Source organism: Bubalus kerabau, chromosome 22, assembly GCF_029407905.1.
Source record: "Bubalus kerabau isolate K-KA32 ecotype Philippines breed swamp buffalo chromosome 22, PCC_UOA_SB_1v2, whole genome shotgun sequence".
In the NCBI taxonomy this organism is placed as follows: domain Eukaryota; kingdom Metazoa; phylum Chordata; class Mammalia; order Artiodactyla; family Bovidae; genus Bubalus; species Bubalus kerabau.
In genome coordinates this window covers 18,591,169-18,611,874 of record NC_073645.1, presented here as the reverse complement: position 1 = coordinate 18,611,874, position 20,706 = coordinate 18,591,169, and the positions used below count along the sequence as shown (strand labels likewise).

General features: G+C 38.8%; 1 protein-coding gene across 2 annotated transcripts in view; it reads right to left on the bottom strand.

The window, feature by feature from the left end:
• Nucleotides 1–2,522: 2,522 nt before the first annotated feature.
• The window catches only part of LOC129636672 (cytochrome P450 2C18-like), a 43,381-nt gene continuing 25,197 nt past the window's right edge, over nt 2,523–20,706 (bottom strand). For both annotated transcript variants that reach the window (XM_055560244.1, XM_055560245.1), the window contains 2 exons: nt 4,765–4,906; nt 2,523–3,032 (listed from right to left, as the gene is read on the bottom strand). In XM_055560244.1, coding sequence (XP_055416219.1) covers nt 2,851–3,032; nt 4,765–4,906 — 324 coding nt within the window. In that variant the 3' untranslated portion in view covers nt 2,523–2,850. The remainder of the gene's footprint in view (nt 3,033–4,764; nt 4,907–20,706) is intronic.

The window sequence follows — 20,706 nt, the reverse complement described above, 5'->3', positions numbered from 1 at the left end:
TTGGCCAAAAACTTCCTTTGTTGAAGTAAAAAGAAAAGACATCTTTCATTTTCACCAAGAACTTTATTGAACAACATATTCACCGTTTGTTCCCCTACCTTCTGCAATTTTTCATGCAACTTCATACTTCCATCTTCCTAAAACTTCTTGGTTTTGAGCAAAGAAATGTCCCAGGTGTCTTTTACAGTCTTCCAAGGAACCGAAAATTTTTCCATTAAGAGAATTTTGTAAAAACCAAAATAAATTGATATCCGAAGGTGCAATGTCCAGTGAGTATGGCAGCTGAATCAGAACTTCCCAGCCAAACTTTAAAAGTTTCTTCCTGGTCATCAAAGAAACATGTGGTTTTGCATTATCCACATGGAGATTTATGCATTTTCAGTTGGTTAATTCCAGACATTGTTCACCAAGTGCTAACTGAAAGCAGTACTTATGGGAATTAATAGTTTGGTTTTCCAGAAGGAGCTCATAATAGAGTTTCACCATAAACATAACATTACCTTCTTTGCATGAAGACCGGCCTTTGGTGTGGTTGATGGTGATTCATTTTGCTTGCTTCATGATCTCTTCCATTCCACATTATTTTTCAGTATCCACTTTTCATCATTCATAATAATTTGTTTTAAAAATGAATGTTTTTATTACGTTTAAGTAGAGAGTTGGATGTGGAAATACAGTCAAGGTTTTTTTCCAATACCTTATGTGGAACCAAATAATCTATGTGATTAACATAACCAAGCTGGTGCAAATGATTTTCAATGCTTAATTTGGATATTTTGAGTATGTTGGCTGTCTTCCACCTGGATTGCTGTCAATAATTGATCACTATCAACTTCAGTTGATCTACCTGATCAGGAATTATCATCCAGCAAGAAATCTCCAACATGAAACTGCAAACCACTTTTCACATGTTCGATCCATTATAGCACCTTCTCCAAACACTACACAAATCCTTTTTGTGCTTCAGTTATGTTTTTACCTTTCTTGAAATAATAAAGCATCACAGGGCAAAAAAGTTGCATTTTCTTCCATCTTCAATATTCAAATAACTACACAAAAATTCACTTTCTGCCATTAGCGTGGTATCATCTGCATATATGAGGTTGTTATTTCTCCTGGCAATCTTGATTCCAGATTGTGATTCATCCAGCCTGGAATTCACACCAGGGAATCCCGAACTCTGCATAGAAGTTAAATAAGCAGGGTGACAATATACAGCTTTGTTATACTCCTTTCCCAATTTTTAACAGTACGTGTTCCATGTCTGCTTCTAATCATTGCTTCTTGACCTGTAAACAGGACTCACAGGAGATGAGTAAGGTGGTCTGGTATTACCATTTCTTTAAGAAGTTTCCATAGTTTGTTGTGATCCACACAGTCAAAGGCTTTCTGTTCAGTTCAGTTCAGTCACTCAGTCATGTCCAACTCTTTGTGACCTCATGAATTGCAGCACGCCAGGCCTCCCTGTCCATCACCAACTCCCGGAGTTCACCCAGACTCACGTCCATTGAGTCAGTAATGCCATCCAGCCATCTCATCCTCTGTCATCCTCTTCTCCTCTTGCCCTCAATCCCTCCCAGCATCAGAGTCTTTTCCAATGAATCAACTCTTCGCATGAGGTGGCCAAAGTACTGGAGTTTCAGCTTCAGCATCATTCCTTCCAAAGAAAGCCCAGGGCTGATCTCCTTCAGAATGGACTGGTTGGATCTCCTTGCAGTCCAAGGGATTCTCAAGAGTCTTCTCCAACACCACAGTTTAAAAGCATCAATTCTTTGGCGCTCAGCTTTCTTCACAGTCCAACTCTATGTTTCCTTAAAATAAGTCAAATCTTCTATACTATAATATTAATAAAACCTTCAACAGGAATTTCTAATTCTCATTTCCATTAGTGTTTCAGGGATAAGTCCCAAAGATATTCTTTATCTCTCCGCTGTCTGTATTTCAGAGATGTCTTGAGACTAAAAAGTTCAGGATCATAGCATCATATGGCCACCACTGATGTTACATATAAAACAATGTGATGGAAAGTAGAAAAAAATAGAATCTGGTGACACCTTCTAGGGATTTTGTTCTTGCTCAGAGAGAAAAGAATAACACTTAGAGTACATGATTAGAAATAGAGAAACATAGGTTAATATTTGACTATAAGTTTGAAACACAAAGTAATGTGAACATTTCATATCTTCTTTTAGTGTTCACAGTAACACCAACCAGAGGAATGAATTCCAACACTTATTATTCAGTCCTCCCAAATGCTGATTTTCTCACTATTTGCCTACAGGCTGGACCTGCTCTTGGACACAATTTCTCTCATTTCCAAATCCAATCTTCAAGTAAGCCCAGGTGATACTCAGCAAAGAGTTTTCCTGCCCTCTTACCCTTTGTCCCTCTCTGTGTATCATTACGAGCACAAGCACGGCCTCTTCAGACTCTTACTTTCATTCATTCCTTACCTGCGTTACGTACAAAAGAAGGAAAGTCTGAGACTGGCTCAGCAAATACTGCTGCTTTTTATTTAGAACATCTGGAGAGCAAATGGCTGTGTGTTGGCTTATACCAACAATTCCACTCTGTTTTACAGAGATAACATGGTACTAAGAAGTATTAGCATATGTGGTAGTCAATATAAGTGTTACAGAACATGAGGACAACAAATACATTTGTGCAGTAAAACTCAGGAGACTTTCCTTTCATGGAAGTTGGATATTCACTGGATACTGAGAAAATTGTGGCAGTATGAGATGGGCGGTCAGAAAGAGTATCCCTGGTAGTAAGAAGGAGGTGAGTGATAGCCCAGATGAGAGTTAATTACAGACAACAGCACAGCAGCAGCCGATGGACTGCCCTTCATCACAGAGGAGTGAAGCAGAGCTGGTATGGGGGCGGTACATGGCCAAACCCACTAGAAACTGGGGTGGTGTCGAGGTCCTTTGGGTCAACCACAGATTTCAGGGTAAATTTCTGTAAAATGGTGGTCAAAAATAAAAACAGCTCCATGCGGGCCAGGCCTTCTCCCACACAACTTCGTTTTCCTGAAAATACACACAGAGGTGATTTGTTCCTTGAGCATTACATTTTGAATTGTCACAAAATGTATGAATGATTGAACAGATAGAGGCCTGGAAAGATGTTTAGAGACAGATAAACAGAAGGAGAGACACACTCGCTATTCACCTAATATCTTCATAAGAATTTTTCATTCAGTAAATATTGATTGAATGTCAACTCTGTGTCAAGCACTTCATTGTGTATTCCCACATTTTAACTGCTCTTTTCCACTTCCAGTTTCTATCGGAAGCCCTGAGAGGAGGGAACTTGTATATATGTGCTTCCTTTCTACTTCTGGCACAAAATTCAGCTAAAGATATTTTTCCTCCATGTGCTTTCAAAAGTACATGTCTAAATGTGTCAGTCTCCCACTTGAAAACATTAAATGTCTCTCCCATCTGTTATGAGGTCCAAATGAGTTGAGCTGGCCCTTCATATTTTGTTCCCAGTATGATGTTCGATATCATTCTTTCCATTCTTCACACCCTCTACTCTCAGCTCTAGCCATACCCGCTCTTCATCAACCTCCAAAACACCATGAAACCTCTAGTTTTGTCTCATGATGTTTCATTCGGTCAAGATGCATTTCTTTGACACTTCCTTCAGGACCTGTGTCCCATGTCATTTCCTCTTTATGGTCTTTGCGATATTCACAGACAGTAGAATCTTGCCCTCTCTGAGTTTCCTCAATATCACATTCATTGTTTCAGTTGAAGCATAAATCACCTTGATCATAATTCTGGTTCTTCTGCTATGCTAAAATGTGTGATTTTGAAGGGAAGGCTCAGTCCTTAACATCTTGGTATATACAGAGCAAGACACAAAGCAGGCATCAAAAGCTGCCAAATACAAGGAGGTGAGTCTGTGGCCAGAGACTCAGCACACACTGTAGTTGTGGAGACCCAGTTTCAAGATCTATGATCAGCAGTGGAAGATGACCACAGTGCTCTGGAACCACTGCAGGGTATCCTGCCACATTTCCAAGGACTCACTGACACTGCAGTTAGTCGGCAGGTTCTGACTTTCTCAATCTAAAAGAACGTCCTGCTCCTGTAAAATTGCCCTGCTTTCTCTTCTCACTTTGTTCCTGTGAGGCAGTTCAAATTCGCTTTCTTCTGTAAGAATGTTCCTTATTCCATTTTATGCCTCACTGTGGTGTATGAGTGACCAGAAAACAGGGTTTCTCCTTCTGGTCTCATGAACAGCCTGTGCTTTCCTCTCTCACAACACTATTCAATGTTCTCTTTAGTAATTTGCTTCCCTAACTAGATTGTGAGCCCACTTTGGTGCCCATTCTGTACTTTTAACCCCAGAACTCAGCCTAGGGAGTGAGGGATATCACATGGAAAATACTCAAACTTTTGGATGTATGTACCTTTCTCATGGCAGGCAAGGAAAGTCTAAAAGTTTCACCTGCTAAGAGGAGCTCACAGGTAACTCAGTGCTACCTAAGATTATTATTGAATTATGCTAGAGGCATAATTCAATTAACTTGTTTTCTAGCTTTCTTACTTTGGAAGAACTGGGTCACCTCCCTGAAGTTCCAATATTGGGGATGTATGGTGAGGGGAGGAAACACAAGGGCATTAAAAGTGGTGCTTGTGATCATGGACAAAAAGCATTTCTACCAGCCCCAGAGAGGGCATCATTAAGTTCCAACCAACTCCAGAAAGGTACCTTGTTCCCTAAGTACTTAAGGAAATTAACTTTTATTACCTGCTGAGAAAGCCATGAAGTAGTCACTCTTCTTAAAGTTGCCGCTCTCATCCAGGAAGTGGGCAGGGTCAAATACCTTTGGGTTGGGGAATTCTTTCTCATCATGTAGCACAGAACTCAGTGATGTTATTACAGTCATGCCCTGGAATGAAAGATGAAGATCAACTGAGTTATAAGAAATCATGGAGCAAAAGAAATGTTGCAAATCATTTAGTCCAGTCTTTTATCTATAGATGAGGAGCCCCAGGGCCAAAGAAGGGCAGTGGCAATTCCAGAGAGACAGACCAAGCAATAAACACGGATGGGTTTAAGATCAATGGCAGTGATGTTACTAAAGTAGCCTCCAATAGCATCTGAAGTACTGAGTACTTGGTTACTTGGTTTCTGAATCCCCTTTGCTTATCACAGTATTTAGACACTGCTGTTTGTTTTGCTCAATTTCATCATTTCGTTTTCATACATCTAATATGTGGATTATGTTTTAAAATGGAAGCCTCTGATCACTCTTGAAAAGTCAGATGTATTTAGAACCTGTTTATAGGGCTTTTCAAAAATAGAGGTCTGATACGATTAAAAATGACATCTGGCAAATCTATACAGATGGAAACAGGTTAGTGGTTGTCAGGGGCTGGAGGGAGGGAGGAATGGGCAATCACTGCTTAATGGATGGGTTGGGTTTCTTTTTGGAGTGATGAAAATGTTCTGAACTAGATAGCAGCTATGGTTGCACAACATTGTGAATGTACTAAATTTCACTGAATTGCTCACTTTAAAGTAGTTAAAATGGTAATTTTTACATTATAACTTATTTTCAGTTGAGTTCAGTTGCTCAGTCGTGTCTGACCCTTTGCGACCCCGTGAACCGCAGCACGCCAGGCCTCCCTGTCCATCACCAACTCCCAGAGTCCACCCAAACCCATGTCCATTGAGTTGGTAATGCCATCCAACCATCTCATCCTCTGTCGTCCCCTTCTTCTCCTGCCCTCAATCTTTCCCAGCATCAGGGTCTTGTCCAATGAGTCAGCTCTTCGCATCAGGTGGCCAAAGTATTGGAGTTTCAGCTTCAACATCAGTCCTTCCAATGAACACCCAGGACTGATCTCCTTTAGGATGGACTGGCTGGATCTCCTTGCAGTACAAGGGACTCTCAAGAGTCTTCTCCAACACCACAGTTCAAAAGCATCAGTTCTTTAGCACTCAGCTTTCTTTATAGTCTAATTCTCACATCCATACACGACCACTGGAAAAACCATAGCCTTGACTAGACAGACCTTTGTTGACAAAGTAATGTCTCTGCTTTTTAATATGCTGTATAGGTTGGTCATAACATTCCTTCCAAGGATTTTACCACAATAAAAAAGAAAATCTTCCCAAGAGGAAAAAATGATTTCTTAGACAAGTACACTAACAACTACTGAGCATTTATCTTTGGGATGAAATCTGTTTCTCTTAATTTTAAAATGTGGAGAAACACATTAGGGATGAATTCTAGATTTAAAAAAAACAGAGATGATAACATTAGAAAAATTCTCATTTTTCAACAAAGCAGATAAAGATTATCAATTAATACTGAAACTGTTGGATGAATGTTTTAGGAAACAGTATACACTAAGTCTTAAAGTACATGCCATAGATTTTTAATTAATTACCTATGAAAACAGACACTCATCAATAGAGAGATATGGAAGATTCCTCCTTAATAAGTGATCATTTTAGCATTACCAATAATGGGATAAACTGACAATACATGTCTTCAGCCAAAATCCAATGCAGTGGGACATACACAACATCTCCTATGTAATTTTCTTTCCAAATACACAGAATTGGTATCTAATCTCAAGAAAACAATTGCCAAAGCCAGACTGCCAAAGGTTTAACATGACAATTGTCTTAGACTCTTCAAAGTTGTCAATGTATTGAAATAAACATAGGAACAGGAACTGTTCTTGGTAACAGGGGAGTAAAGGGACAGACAAATTAAATACTTGTTCCTTGACTGGACACTAGATGCCCCTTCAAGAGGAACTATACAAGATATATTAGGATAACTGAGAAAATGTAATTATAGTATATATACTAGATAAAATTATTATATAGATGATAATTCCTTTAGTGTGAATGCTTTTACTGTTATGCAGATAAAGTTCTTGTTCACTTGTTTAGAAGATATGCATACTGAAGTATTATTTAGGTTTAAGTGTGATAGATGCTAAATATGTAGTTAAAATGTAAATATATACACATTTTCACATATATTTCACATATATATATATATATATATATCCACTGTGTGTTTAAATCCTATTTAAATTTAAGGTTTTTTTAAATTTAAAGTTAGGAGTAATTCTACCCCTTAAGTTTATCACATTTAAGGTTTATAATTTTATTTTTTTAATTATTGCCTTGTATAATCTCAAAACAAATACCACAAGGAAATGTTACCTTAAGTTTTAAAAGCAGGTGTATTTTTAGCAAATGGTATTGGGACAGGTAGATATCCATAAAGAAAAAAGTGTGATCATTATTTCACACCATAAGTAAAAATAAACTTTAAATGGATCATAGACTTAAATATAAAAGCTAAAAGTATAAAACTTGAAAAAGAAAAGATGAGCATAAATATTTGATACCATGCTGGAAAATAAGTATGACACAAAAACATGGGTCATAAGGGAAATAACTGATAAATTGGACACCATCAAAATTTTAAACTTCCACTTTTTTCTAAAAAAATTTCTGCTCTTTCAAAAACATTGTTAGAAACCAAAAAAAAGAAAGAAAAAGACACATATTGGGAGTAAAATATTTGCAGCACTTAGACATGATAAAGGGATTGCATGCAAAATATATAAAGAACTGCGATAAGTAATAAGGCAAACAAGACTGCCAGGAGATCCAACCAGTCCATCCTAAAGGAAATCAGTCCTGAAATTCATTGGAAGGACTAATGCTGAAGCTGAAACTCCAATACTTTGGCCACCTGATGTGAAGAGCTGGCATTGGAAAAGACCCTGATGCTGGGAAAGACTGAAGGCGGGAGGAGAAGGGGATGACAGAGGATGAGATGGTTGGATGGCATCACCAACTCAATGGACATGGATATGGGTGGACTCCCAGAGTTTCCAATGGACAGGGAAGCCTGGCGTGCTGCAGTCCATGGGGTCACACAGAGTTGGACACGACGCAGCGACTGAACTGAAGGCAACTGCTGTTAAGTCACTTCAGTCGTGTCCAACTCTGTGTGACCCTATAGATGGCAGCCCACCAGGCTCTGCAGTCCCTGGGATTCTCCAGGCAAGAACACTGGAGTGGATTGCCATTTCCTTCTCCAATGCATGAAAGTGAAAAGTGAAAGTGAAGTCACTCAATCGTGTCCGACCCTCAGCGACCCCATGGACTGCATCCCTCCAGGCTCCTCCGTCCATGGGATTTTCCAGACAAGAGTACTGGAGTGGGCAAACAATCCAATAAAAAATAGAACTATAACTTGAGCAAACAATATCAATCAACATATATGAATGGCCAATCAACATATGAAAAAAAAAAATCACTATTCACCGAAAAAACAAAAGTAAAACAAAATGTTGTATCACCACACAACTATTACAGTGTCTAAAATTTAGAGGGCGCATCAGCAAGTGTTAGGGCGCGGAAGTCAGGGGCCACGTAGACCGCGCACCAAGGTCCCTTCCTTTTAGTGCCAGCGGCCGGTACTTGCCCGTGACCCGCCCACTTAGCCACACACAATGCAAGCCACAAACAACAACAACAAAACAGTGTGGGAATGAGCCTTTGCTTAGTCTCCGACCTCATCCCTCCTCATCCCAAGTGCAGCCTTTCCGCGCCCAGGCCCCGAGCCCTGCGGGATGCACAACTGTGCCACCGGCTAGGGTTCTGTGAGAGCTGCCAGCCTGTCACACTCTGGGAAGAGAAAATCGAGTTCTCCACCTGGTCCAGGAGGCGCCGCCCCACGTGCCCTGAGCCCTCGGAGAGGAGACTCTTGCCACAGGTTGGACTACGTCCCACGGCACCGCCCGGCCAACAACCCCAAGGAGTTCCCTGTGCAGGAAAGAAGTGCGTTGGAGAGCACACCGTGTCAGCCGTGAGGCGGCTTCCACCCCTCGCCTGTCACTCTCCTCGCGGGGACTACAGGTACCAACGAGAGGAAGGCCGTGAGGCTCCACGGTGCGTCGCCGAGGTAAAGACCTTTAACCTCTGCCTCCGCCCCACCTTCCTCTTGGGGTCAGCCCTCTTTTGATGCAAGCCTACAAGGCCTTCTACGGAAAAGTGGGACTGCTTTAGCATGCCAGACAATCAATTCCACCAAAGTTTCTAACGATGCTTTAAATGTTTTTTTTGTTTGTTTGTTTGTTTAAAAATACTTACAGATCTGAACTCTCTCGCTTTCGCCCCTTTCCATTCTCAGGACAAGGGAAACGTAAAGAGGCATTGAGATAATTGTTCAAAGCCCCCAAGGGCTGGCTTGGCCGGCCATGTGAGTAGACATATATACAGGTGTATATATGGGGAGAGACATGTACTTGGTTTCATATTTTTCTAATTTTTTCCCCTACTAATCAATGGCAATCTTGCCAAAATTCCCTTTCCCACCGCCACCCAAGAACAGCCCCATAAAACCATTTTCAAAACATATTGCTTTGTTTGGGGTAGAAAGCAGGTGATCTGGCTGGAGGAATACTAATAAATACCACAAACAAAACAAACGGTCAGAAGCCATTAATACAAGATAATGAATTAATTTAAAAAAAAATTTAAGAACACTAACAAAGGCAAGTGGTGAAGGGTACCCCCAGCAACTGGAACTCTCATATATTGCTACTTGGAATGTAAAATGTCACAGCCATATTAGAAAACCGTTTGATGGGTTTTTAAAAATGAAGTTAAACATTTAAACAACACTCTCACCCTTTGGTATTACCTAAAAGAAATGAAAACTTAGGTCCACACAAAAACCTGTATGCAAATGTTGATAGTACCTTTATTCAAATGGCCCCAAGTTGGAAACAACCCACATATTCATCAATCAGTTAATGCATAGACAATTTGTGGTACTCCATATGATGGATTACTCATCAATAGAAAAGGAATAAACTAATATATGCAATAAAAGATGAATCTCAAACATTCTGCCACATAAAAAAGATAAAGGCATATATTGATTATAAGTTATTTCACTTACATCACATTCCATTATATTACAGTCTTGAAAAGGCAAAACTGTAGGACTAAAAACAGATTAGTAGAGGAGGAGCTAAGATGGCGGAGGAGTAGGACAGGGAGAATACTTTCTCCCCCACAAATTCATCAAAAGAACATTTAAACGCCGAGTAAATTCCACAAAACAACTTCTGAATGCCGGCAGAGGACATCAGGCACCCAGAAAAGCAATGCAAGTCTTCAAAAGGAGGTAGGAAAAAATATAAAACACAAAAAAAGAGACAAAAGAGGGAGGGACGGAGTTCCATCCCGGGAAGGGAGTCTTAAAAAGGGAGAAGTTTCCAAACACCAGGAAACCATCTCACTGCTGAATCTGTGCCAAGCCTTGGAAGCACAGAGGGCAACATAACAGGGAGGAAAAATAAATAAACAATTAAAACCCGCAGATTACGAGCCCTATGGTAACTCCCCTAGCAGAGAACCAGCGCAGATGCCTGCACACGCCACTAGCAAGTGGGGGCTGGGCAGGGAGGCGCGGCGCGGGCTGCATCGCTTAGAGTACGGATCTGGCCTGAATACCCGGAGCGCTATCTGAGCAAAATAATTTGGGCTAGCAAACCAGACTGTGGGATATCTACCACGCAAAAAGCCAGCCCTAACCTAAGATACCGCCAGGCCAGCGCACGAAACAAAGGACTGAACAGAGATAGCTGGCTGCAGACCATCCCCCTCCAGTGACAGGCAGCCAGAGCAGGAAGGGGGCAATTGCAGCTGCAGAGAGACATTATCTATAAAACTGTAAGCAGGCTTCTTTGCTAACTAAAACTTCTTAGGGGTCTGGACGGTCAACATCCGCCTGAGAAGGTGTGCCAGTTGTACACCTAGATAACCGAGTGGCAGGGAGGTGATAAGTCGCAGCAATCGCGCTCACCAAACAGCTCATCACCTGACCTGCTCGGATCTGGGAAGGGCACAAAATGCAGGCCCAACTGAGTCTGCACCTCTGAGGACTACCCGAGTGCCTGAACCTGAGCAGCTTGGACCTGGGAGGTGCAAGCAGCCCAGGGCCAGCCACGGATGGTTCCCGGCGGAGCAACCTAGAGCCTGAGCATTGTGGGCAGGGAGGCTAGATGCTCCGTGAGCGGGGGCAGACCCAGTGAGGCTGAGGCACTGCGAGCACACGCCAGTGTTATTTGTTTGCAGCGTCCCTCCCTCCCCACAGTGTGACTGAACAAGTGAGCCTTAAAAAAAAAAAAAAAAGTGTCCACCACCGTCCCCTTTGTGTCAGGGTGGAAAACAGACACTGAAGAGACCAGCAAACAGAAGAAGCTATAACAGAGGGAACCGCCTTGGAAGCTACAGGCAATAGATTAAAACCCTGTGGTTAGTACCAACTACATAGGAAGGGGCCTATAGATCTTGAGAAATATAAGTTGGACCAAGGAACTAGCCAAAAATGAACTGAACCCACAATACCCAAACAAAACCAGAGAAAGTCCTAGATATATTTTTACTATTGTTACGATCATTCTTTCTTTTTTTTTTAATTTTTAAAAAAATTTTTAAGTCCTCTATTATTCCTTTAATTTTCACTTTTATAACCTACTATTACTTTGCAAAAAAAAAAGACCCTATTTTTTTTAAAACAAACTTCATATATATAGTTTTTATAATTTTTGTGACCTTGTTTTTATTTTTCTTCTTCTTTTCTTTAACATTGTATTTTTGAAATTCCAAACTCTACTCTAGATTTTTAATTTTAGCTTTTTGGTATTTGTTATCAATTTTGTACCTATTTTTTTTTTATAATTTTTCCGACTTTTTTTTCCTCTCTCTCTCTCTTTCTCTTCTTCTTTTATATAACATTGTATATCTGAAATTCCAAACTCTACTCTAGATTTTTAATTTATGCTTTTTGGTGTTTGTTATCAATTTTGTACCTATATTTTCTTTATAATTTTTTCGACTTTATTTGGTTTTTGTTTGTTTTTCTCTCTCTCTCTCTTTTTCTTCTTCCTTTTTTTAACATTGTATTTTTGAAATTCCAAACTCTACTCTAGATTTTTAACTTTTGCTTTTTGGTATTTGTTATCAATTTTGTACCTATATTTTCTTTATAATTTTTGTGACTTTGTTTTTGTTTGTTTTTTTTCCTCTCTTTCTTTTCCTTCTTTTCCTTAACATTGTATTTTTGAAATTCCAAACTCTAGATTTTTAATTTTTGCTTTTAGGTATTTGTTACCAATTTTATACCTTTAAGAACCCAATCTTCAGTACCCATTTTTCACTAGGGAGTGAGATTACTGGCTTGACTGCTCTCTCTCCCTTTGGACTCTCCTTTTTCTCCACCAGGTCGCCTGTGTCTCCTCCCTAATCCCTCTCTACTCTACCCAACTCTGTGAATTTCTGTGTGTTCCAGACCATGGAGAACACTTAGGGAACTGATTACTGGCTGGATCTGTCTCCATCCTTTTCATTCCCCCCTTTTATCCTCCTGGCCACCTCTGTCTTCTTCATCCTTCTTCTCTTCTCTGTATAACTCCGTGAACATCTCTGAGTGGTCCAGTTGTGGAGTGCACATAAGGAAGTGATTACTGGCTAGCCCACTCTCTCCTCTATTGATTCCACCTCATCTCATTCGGGTCGCCTCTAACTCCCTCCTCCCTCTTTTCTTCTCCATGTAACGCTGTGAACCTCTCTGGGTGACCCTCATGGTGGAGAAACTTTTCATCTTTAACGTAGATGTTTTATCAATGGTACTGTATAGAAGGAGAAGTTTTGAAACTACTGTAAAAATAAGACTGATAACTGGAAGCAGGAGGCTTAAGTCCAAACCCTGACTCCAGGGAACATTAATTGACAGGAGCTCATCAAACGCCTCCATACCTACACTGAAATCAAGCACCACACAAGGGCCAACAAGTTCCAGGGAAAGACATACCAAGCAAATTCTCCAGCAACACAGGAACACAGCCCTGAGCTCCAAGATACAGGCTGCCCAAAGTCACCCCAAAACCATAGACATCTCATAACTCATTACTGGACACTTCATTGCACTCCATAGAGAAGAAATCCAGCTCCACCCACCAGAACACTGACACAAGCTTCCCTAACCAAGAAACCTTGACACGCCACCTGTACAAACCCACACACAGCGAGGAAATGCCACAATAAAGAGAACTCCACAAACTGCCAGAATACAGAAAGGACACCCCAAACTCAGCAATTTAAACAAGATGAAGAGACAGAGGAATACCCAGCAGGTAAAGGAACAGGATAAATGCCCACCAAAGCAAACAAAAGAGGAAGAGATAGGGAATCTACCTGATAAAGAATTCCGAATAATGATAGTGAAATTGATCCAAAATCTTGAAATCAAAATGGAATCACAGATAAATAGCCTGGAGACAAGGATTGAGAAGATGTAAGAAAGGTTTAACAAGAACCTAGAAGAAATAAAAAAGAGTCAATATATAATGAATAATGCAATAAATGAAATTAAAAACACTCTGGAGGCAACAAATAGTAGAATAACAGAGGCAGAGGATAGGATTAGTGAATTAGAAGATAGAATGGTAGAAATAAATGAATCAAAGATGAAAAAAGAAAAATGAATTAAAAGAAATGAGGACAACCTCAGAGACCTCCAGGACAATATTAAACGCTACAACATTCGAATCATAGGGGTCCCAGAAGAAGAAGACAAAAAGAAAAACCATGAGAAAATAGTTGAGGAGATAATAGTTGAAAACTTCCCTAAAATGGGGAAGGAAATAATCACTCAAGTCCAAGAAACCCAGAGAGTCCCAAACAGGATAAACCCAAGGCGAAACACCCCAAGACACATATTAATCAAATTAACAAAGATCAAACACAAAGAACAAATATTAAAAGCAGCAAGGGAAAAACAACAAATAACACACAAGGGAATTCCCATAAGGATAACAGCTGATCTTTCAATAGAAACTATTCAAGCCAGGAGGGAATGGCAAGACATACTTAAAGTGATGAAAGAAAATAACCTACAGCCAGATTATTGTACCCAGCAAGGATCTCATTCAAATATGAAGGAGAAATCAAAAGCCTTACAGACAAGCAAAAGCTGAGAGAATTCAGCACCACCAAACCAGCTCTCCAACAAATACTAAAGGATATTCTCTAGACAGGAAACACAAAAATGGTGTATAAATTCGAACCCAAAACAATAAAGTAAATGGCAATGGGATCATACTTATCAATAATTAGCTTAAACGTAAATGGGTTGAATGCCCCAACCAAAAGACAAAGACTGGCTGAATGGATACAAAAACAAGACCCTTATATATGCTGTCTACAAGAGACCCACCTCAAAACAGGGGACACATACAGACTGAAAGTGAAGGGCTGGAAAACATTTTCCATGCAAATAGGGACCAAAAGAAAGCAGGAGTAGCAATACTCATATCAGATAAAATAGACTTTAAAACAAAGGCTGTGAAAAGAGACAAAGATGGTCACTACATAATGATCAAAGGATCAATCCAAGAAGAAGATATAACAATTATAAATATATATGCACCCAACACGGAGCACCGCAATATGTAAGACAAATGCTAACAAGTATGAAAGGGGAAATTAACAATAACACAATAATAGTGGGAGACTTTAATACCCCATTCACACCTATGGATAGATCAACTAAACAGAAAATTAACAAGGAAACACAAACTTTAAATGATACAATAAACCAGTTAGACCTAATTGATATCTATAGGACACTTCATCCCAAAACAATGAATTTCACCTTTTTCTCAAGCACACATGGAACCTTCTCCAGGATAGATCACATCCTAGGCCATAAATCTAGCATTGGTAAATTCAAAAAAATTGAAATCACTCCAAGCATCTTTTCTGACCACAATGCAGTAAGGTTAGATCTCAATTACAGGAGGAAAACTATTAAAAATTCCAACATATGGAGGCTGAACAACACGCTGCTGAATAACCAACAAATCACAGAAGAAATCAAAAAAGAAACCAAAATTTGCATAGAAACGAATGAAAATGAAAACACAACAACCCAAAACCTGTGGGACACGGTAAAAGCAGTCCTAAGGGGAAAGTTCATAGCAACACAGGCATACCTCAAGAAACAAGAAAAAAGTCAAATAAATAACCTAACTCTACACCTAAAGCAACTAGAAAAGGAAGAAATGAAGAACCCCAGGGTTAGTAGAAGGAAAGAAATCTTAAAAATTAGGGCAGAAATAAATGCAAAAGAAACAAAAGAGACCATAGCAAAAATCAACAAAGCCAAAAGCTGGTTCTTTGAAAGGATAAATAAAATTGACAAACCATTAGCCAGACTCATCAAGAAACAAAGGGAGAAAAATCAAATCAATAAAATTAGAAGTGAAAATGGAGAGATCACAACAGACAACACAGAAATACAAAGGATCATAAGAGACTACTATCAACAATTATATGCCAATAAAATGGACAACGTGGAAGAAATGGACAAATTCTTAGAAAAGTACAACTTTCCAAAACTGGACCAGGAAGAAATAGAAAATCTTAACAGACCCATCACAAGCACAGAAATTGAAACTGTAATCAAAAATCTTCCAGCAAACAAAAGCCCAGGTCCAGATGGCTTCACAGCTGAATTCTACCAAAAATTTAGAGAAGAGCTAACACCTATCCTACTCAAACTCTTCCAGAAAATTGCAGAGGAAGGTAAACTTCCAAACTCATTCTATGAGGCGACCATCACCCTAATACCAAAACCTGACAAAGATGCCACAAAAAAGAAAATTACAGGCCAATATCACTGATGAACATAGATGCAAAAATCCTTAACAAAATTCTAGCAATCAGAATCCAACAACACATTAAAAAGATCATACACCATGACCAAGTGGGCTTTATCCCAGGGATGCAAGGATTCTTCAATATCCACAAATCAATCAATGGAATACACCACATTAACAAATTGAAAAATAAAAACCATATGATTATCTCAATAGATGCAGAGAAAGCCTTAGACAAAATTCAACATCCATTTATGATAAAAACTCTCCAGAAAGCAGGAATAGAAGGAACATACCTCAACATAATAAAAGCTATATATGACAAACGCACAGCAAACATTATCCTCAACGGTGAAAAATTGAAAGCACTTCCTCTAAAGTCAGGAACAAGACAAGGGTGCCCACTTTCACCATTACTATTCAACATAGTTTTGGAAGTTTTGGCCACAGCAGTCAGAGCAGAAAAAGAAATAAAAGGAATCCAAATTGAAAAAGAAGAAGTAAAACTCTCACTGCTTGCAGATGACATGATCCTCTACATAGAAAACCCTAAGACTCCACCAGAAAATTACTAGAACTAATCAATGACTATAGTAAAGTTGCAGGATATAAAATCAACACACAGAAATCCCTTGCATTCCTATACACTAATAATGAGAAAACAGAAAGAGAAATTAAGGAAACAATTCCATTCACCATTGCAATGGAAAGAATAAAATACTTAGGAATATATCGACCTAAAGAAACTAAAGACCTATATATAGAAAACTATAAAACACTGGTGAAAGAAATCAAAGAGGACACTAACAGATGGAGAAATATACCATGTTCATGGATTGGAAGAATCAATATAGTGAAAATGAGTATACTACCCAAAGCAATTTATAGATTCAATGCAATCCCTATCAAGCTACCAACAGCATTCTTCACAGAGCTAGAACAAATAATTTCACAATTTGTATGGAAATACAAAAAACCTCGAATAGCCAAAGCGATCTTGAGAAAGAAGAATGGAACTGGAGGAATCAACCTACCTGACTTCAGGCTCTACTACAAAGCCACAGTTATCAAGACAGTATGGTACTGGCACAAAGACAGAAATATAGATCAATGGAACAAAATAGAAAGCCCAGAGATAAATCCACGCACATATGGACACCTTATCTTTGACAAAGGAGGCAAGAATATACAATGGATTAAAGACAATCTCTTTAACAAGTGGTGCTGGGAACTCTGGTCAACCACTTGTAAAAGAATGAAACTAGAGCACTTTCTAACACCATACACAAAAATAAACTCAAAATGGATTAAAGATCTAAACGTAAGACCAGAAACTATAAAACTCCTAGAGGAGAACATAGGCAAAACACTCTCTGACATACATCACAGCAGGATCCTCTATGACCCACCTCCCAGAATATTGGAAATAAAAGCAAAAAATAAACAAATGGGACCTAATTAAATTTAAAAGCTTCTGCACAACAAAGGAAACTATAAGCAAGGTGAAAAGACAACCTTCAGAATGGGAGAAAATAATAGCAAATGAAACAACTGACACAGAATTAATCTCAAAAATATACAAGCAGTTCCTGTAGCTCAATTCCAGAAAAATAAACGACCCAATCAAAAAATGGGCCAAAGAACTAAATAGACATTTCTCCAAAGAAGACATACAGATTGCTAACAAACACATGAAAAGATGCTCAACATCACTCATTATCAGAGAAATGCAAATCAAAACCACTATGAGGTACCATTTCACGCCAGTCAGAATGGCTGCGATCCAAAAGTCTATTAGCAATAAATGCTGGAGAGGGTGTGGAGAAAAGGGAACCCTCTTACACTATTGGTGGGAATGCAAACTAGTACAGCCACTATGGAGAACAGTGTGGAGACTCCTTAAAAAACTGGAAATAGAACTGCCTTATGATCCAGCAATCCCACTGCTGGGCATACACACTGAGGAAACCAGAAGGGAAAGAGACACGTGGACCCCAGTGTTCATCGCAGCACTGTTTATCATAGCCAGGACATGGAAGCAACCTAGATGTCCATCAGCAGATAAATGGATAAGAAAGCAGTGGTACATATACACAATGGAGTATTACTCAGCCATTAAAAAGAGTACATTTGAATCAGTTCTAATGAGGTGGATGAAACTGGAGCCTATTATACAGAGTGAAGTAAGTCAGAAAGAAAAATACCAATACAGTATACTAATGCATATATATGGAATTTAGAAAGATGGTAACAATAACGCTGTATACGAGACAGCAAAAGAGACACTGATGTATAGAACAGTCTTTTGGACTCTGTGGGAGAGGGAGAGGGTGAGTTGATTTGGGAGAATGGCATTTAAATATGTATAATATCATATATGAAACGAGTCGCCAGTCCAGGTTCGATGCATGATACTGGATGCTTGGGGCTGGTGCACTGGGACGACCCAGAGGGATGGTATGGGGAGGGAGGAGGGAGGAGGGTTCAGGATGGGGAACACATGTATACCTGTGGCAGATTCATTTTGATATTTGGCAAAACCAATACAATATTGTAAAGTTTAAAAATAAAATAAAAACAGATTAGTAGTTATCAGGGGCTAAAATTGGGGGAAATGGATTGGTTGCAAAAGGAGAATAAGGGAAATTTTCAAGATGATGAAAATGTGTTTATATCTTACTTGTGGTGGTAGTGACATAACTTCACATATTGGTCAAAACTCTTTAGACTCTGTACTTAAAAGGGTAATTTTTCTTTTACATAACTTATACCTCAAGTGAAAAATAGAAGATATTGTCACAAAAAGCATACATGGTAAAAAGTGAGTCTTCTTCTATCTAGCTGCACCAACTCATTTAGACTTTTCAAAAATAATCATTCCCACCAACTAGTTACATGTGCTTTCAGAGATATTATGCATATCAGCAGATAATCCTATATACATTTACACTACTTATCATTTTCTTCTCTTTTTACCCAATGACAAACATCCACTAGATTCTGATTTTTTTCTATAATGAAATAATTTAGATATTGCCCTATGTCAACACATATGCTTCTACTGCTGCTAAGTCTCTTCAGTCATGTCAGACTCTCTGTGACCCTATGGACAGTAGCCCACCAGGCTTTTCTGCCCATGTGATTCTCCAGAAAAGAATACTGGAGTGGATTGCCATGCTCTCCTCCTCCAGACACAGGATCAAACCTGTGTCTCTGATGACTCCTGTACTGGCAGGCGGGCTCTTTAGCACTAGCTCCGCCTGGGAAGCCCGTCAACACATACACATCTGCCTTATTCATACTACACAATATAAATGTGCCATTACACTTACAATGAACATTTAGTAGCTAAAAATATTTTTATTACAAGTAATGATGCAAGGATGCATTTTGATATTCCTTCACAAGCATTTGTAGTAGATACCAAGAATTATAACTCTTGCATTATAAGATGTATTTTATTTTTTAATAATTATGGCCAAAGTGTCCTTCAAAAAAAGAAAAAAAAAGATATACTAATTTACAGTCTTACCAGTGGCACCTGAAAGTACTTGTTTACGTATATCCTCACTAGTAAAAGATTTTTTTCAGCCTTTAACTTCATCATTCTGATAGACGAAAATGTCTCATAGTTTTAGCTCATATTTTAAAATATATGTTACATGGTTTAATTCTGGCAACATTTTGAAGTAAACACGATTAGTATTATCGACAGTATACAAATGTCTTCAGTAGGACATGAATAATCACACAAAGTGACATAAATAGGAATAAAAATAGATTCACTTCAGTTCCAGTAACGTTTTGACCACCAAATGAAATTGCACTAAATGTATATTTGTTTTTAATTTTTCAGGTTTTTAGTGTTGCAGAATTAAGGATGAGGGAGTTCTAAACCCATGTGAGAGGGAAAAAAAAAAAAAACTTAGAGCAGCTCTAACATGGTAGACTTGCGTGATCTATGGCTACTTATACTTAAAGCAAGTCAAAAGTAAATAAAATTTAAAATTCAGTTCCTCAGTTGCATTAATCACATTTCAGGCATTCACTGGGCACATGTGGCTAGTGGTTGTCATAAGGGCACACAGATGTTCAGAATCCCATCTTTCCCAGAAGATAGCAGTAATAATTTCAACCTTAAGAAATTCACAACCTTTTTCTCCTCAAAGTAGAATTTTTAGTTATTTTATTTTTATATATAATAGTAACATATGCAGTCCTCAAAATAGAATAGCTTGTAGGATGCCAACTGGAAAGTCTGAATAAAAACAGAAACCATGTGTTAGAAAGCACTGGAAAACTGCTGACTAAAATCGGTCCCCAGATTCCAGATGGAAGAAACTTGGGAAGGCAAATTGGCATCTGCAGTCAATTTTTGACTGTGTACATATACAATTCTGAAATAGGAGGTGTTATATAATTCTGTCTAGTGGAGGAAAGATGAACACTTTCTGGGAGAAGACAAACATCACCTAAGACTGCGGTTTTTTCTTATATAATATCTGAGATTAAGCCATACTTATTAGGCACAGAAAAGGCAGTACTAACTGAACACCCAAAAGAAATATATATACATAATAAAAACATACCCACAGTATGGAAAATTTCCCACCTATTTTATTAAGCCAGCATTACCTTGATACCAGAAGTCTGACAAATTTTGAGAGAGGATAATTGTAGACCAGCCTCTTACAAATTAAAATACAAATGTCCTCAATAAAATGTAGCAAACCAAATTAAGCTTTTTATATATGAGAGAGACAGAGATAGAGGGAACAAAATATATACCATATAAACAAATGCAGAGAATCCATTTGATCAAATTATACACACATTTGTGGAAAAAATTAGACAGATTGTGAACAGCAAGGGAGAGGGGAAAATAGGGAGTTCCTAATCAATGGGCATAAAATGGTTGCCAAGGGTTTGGGAGAGAGAGGGATGAATAGACAGAGCACAGAGGATTTTTAGAGCT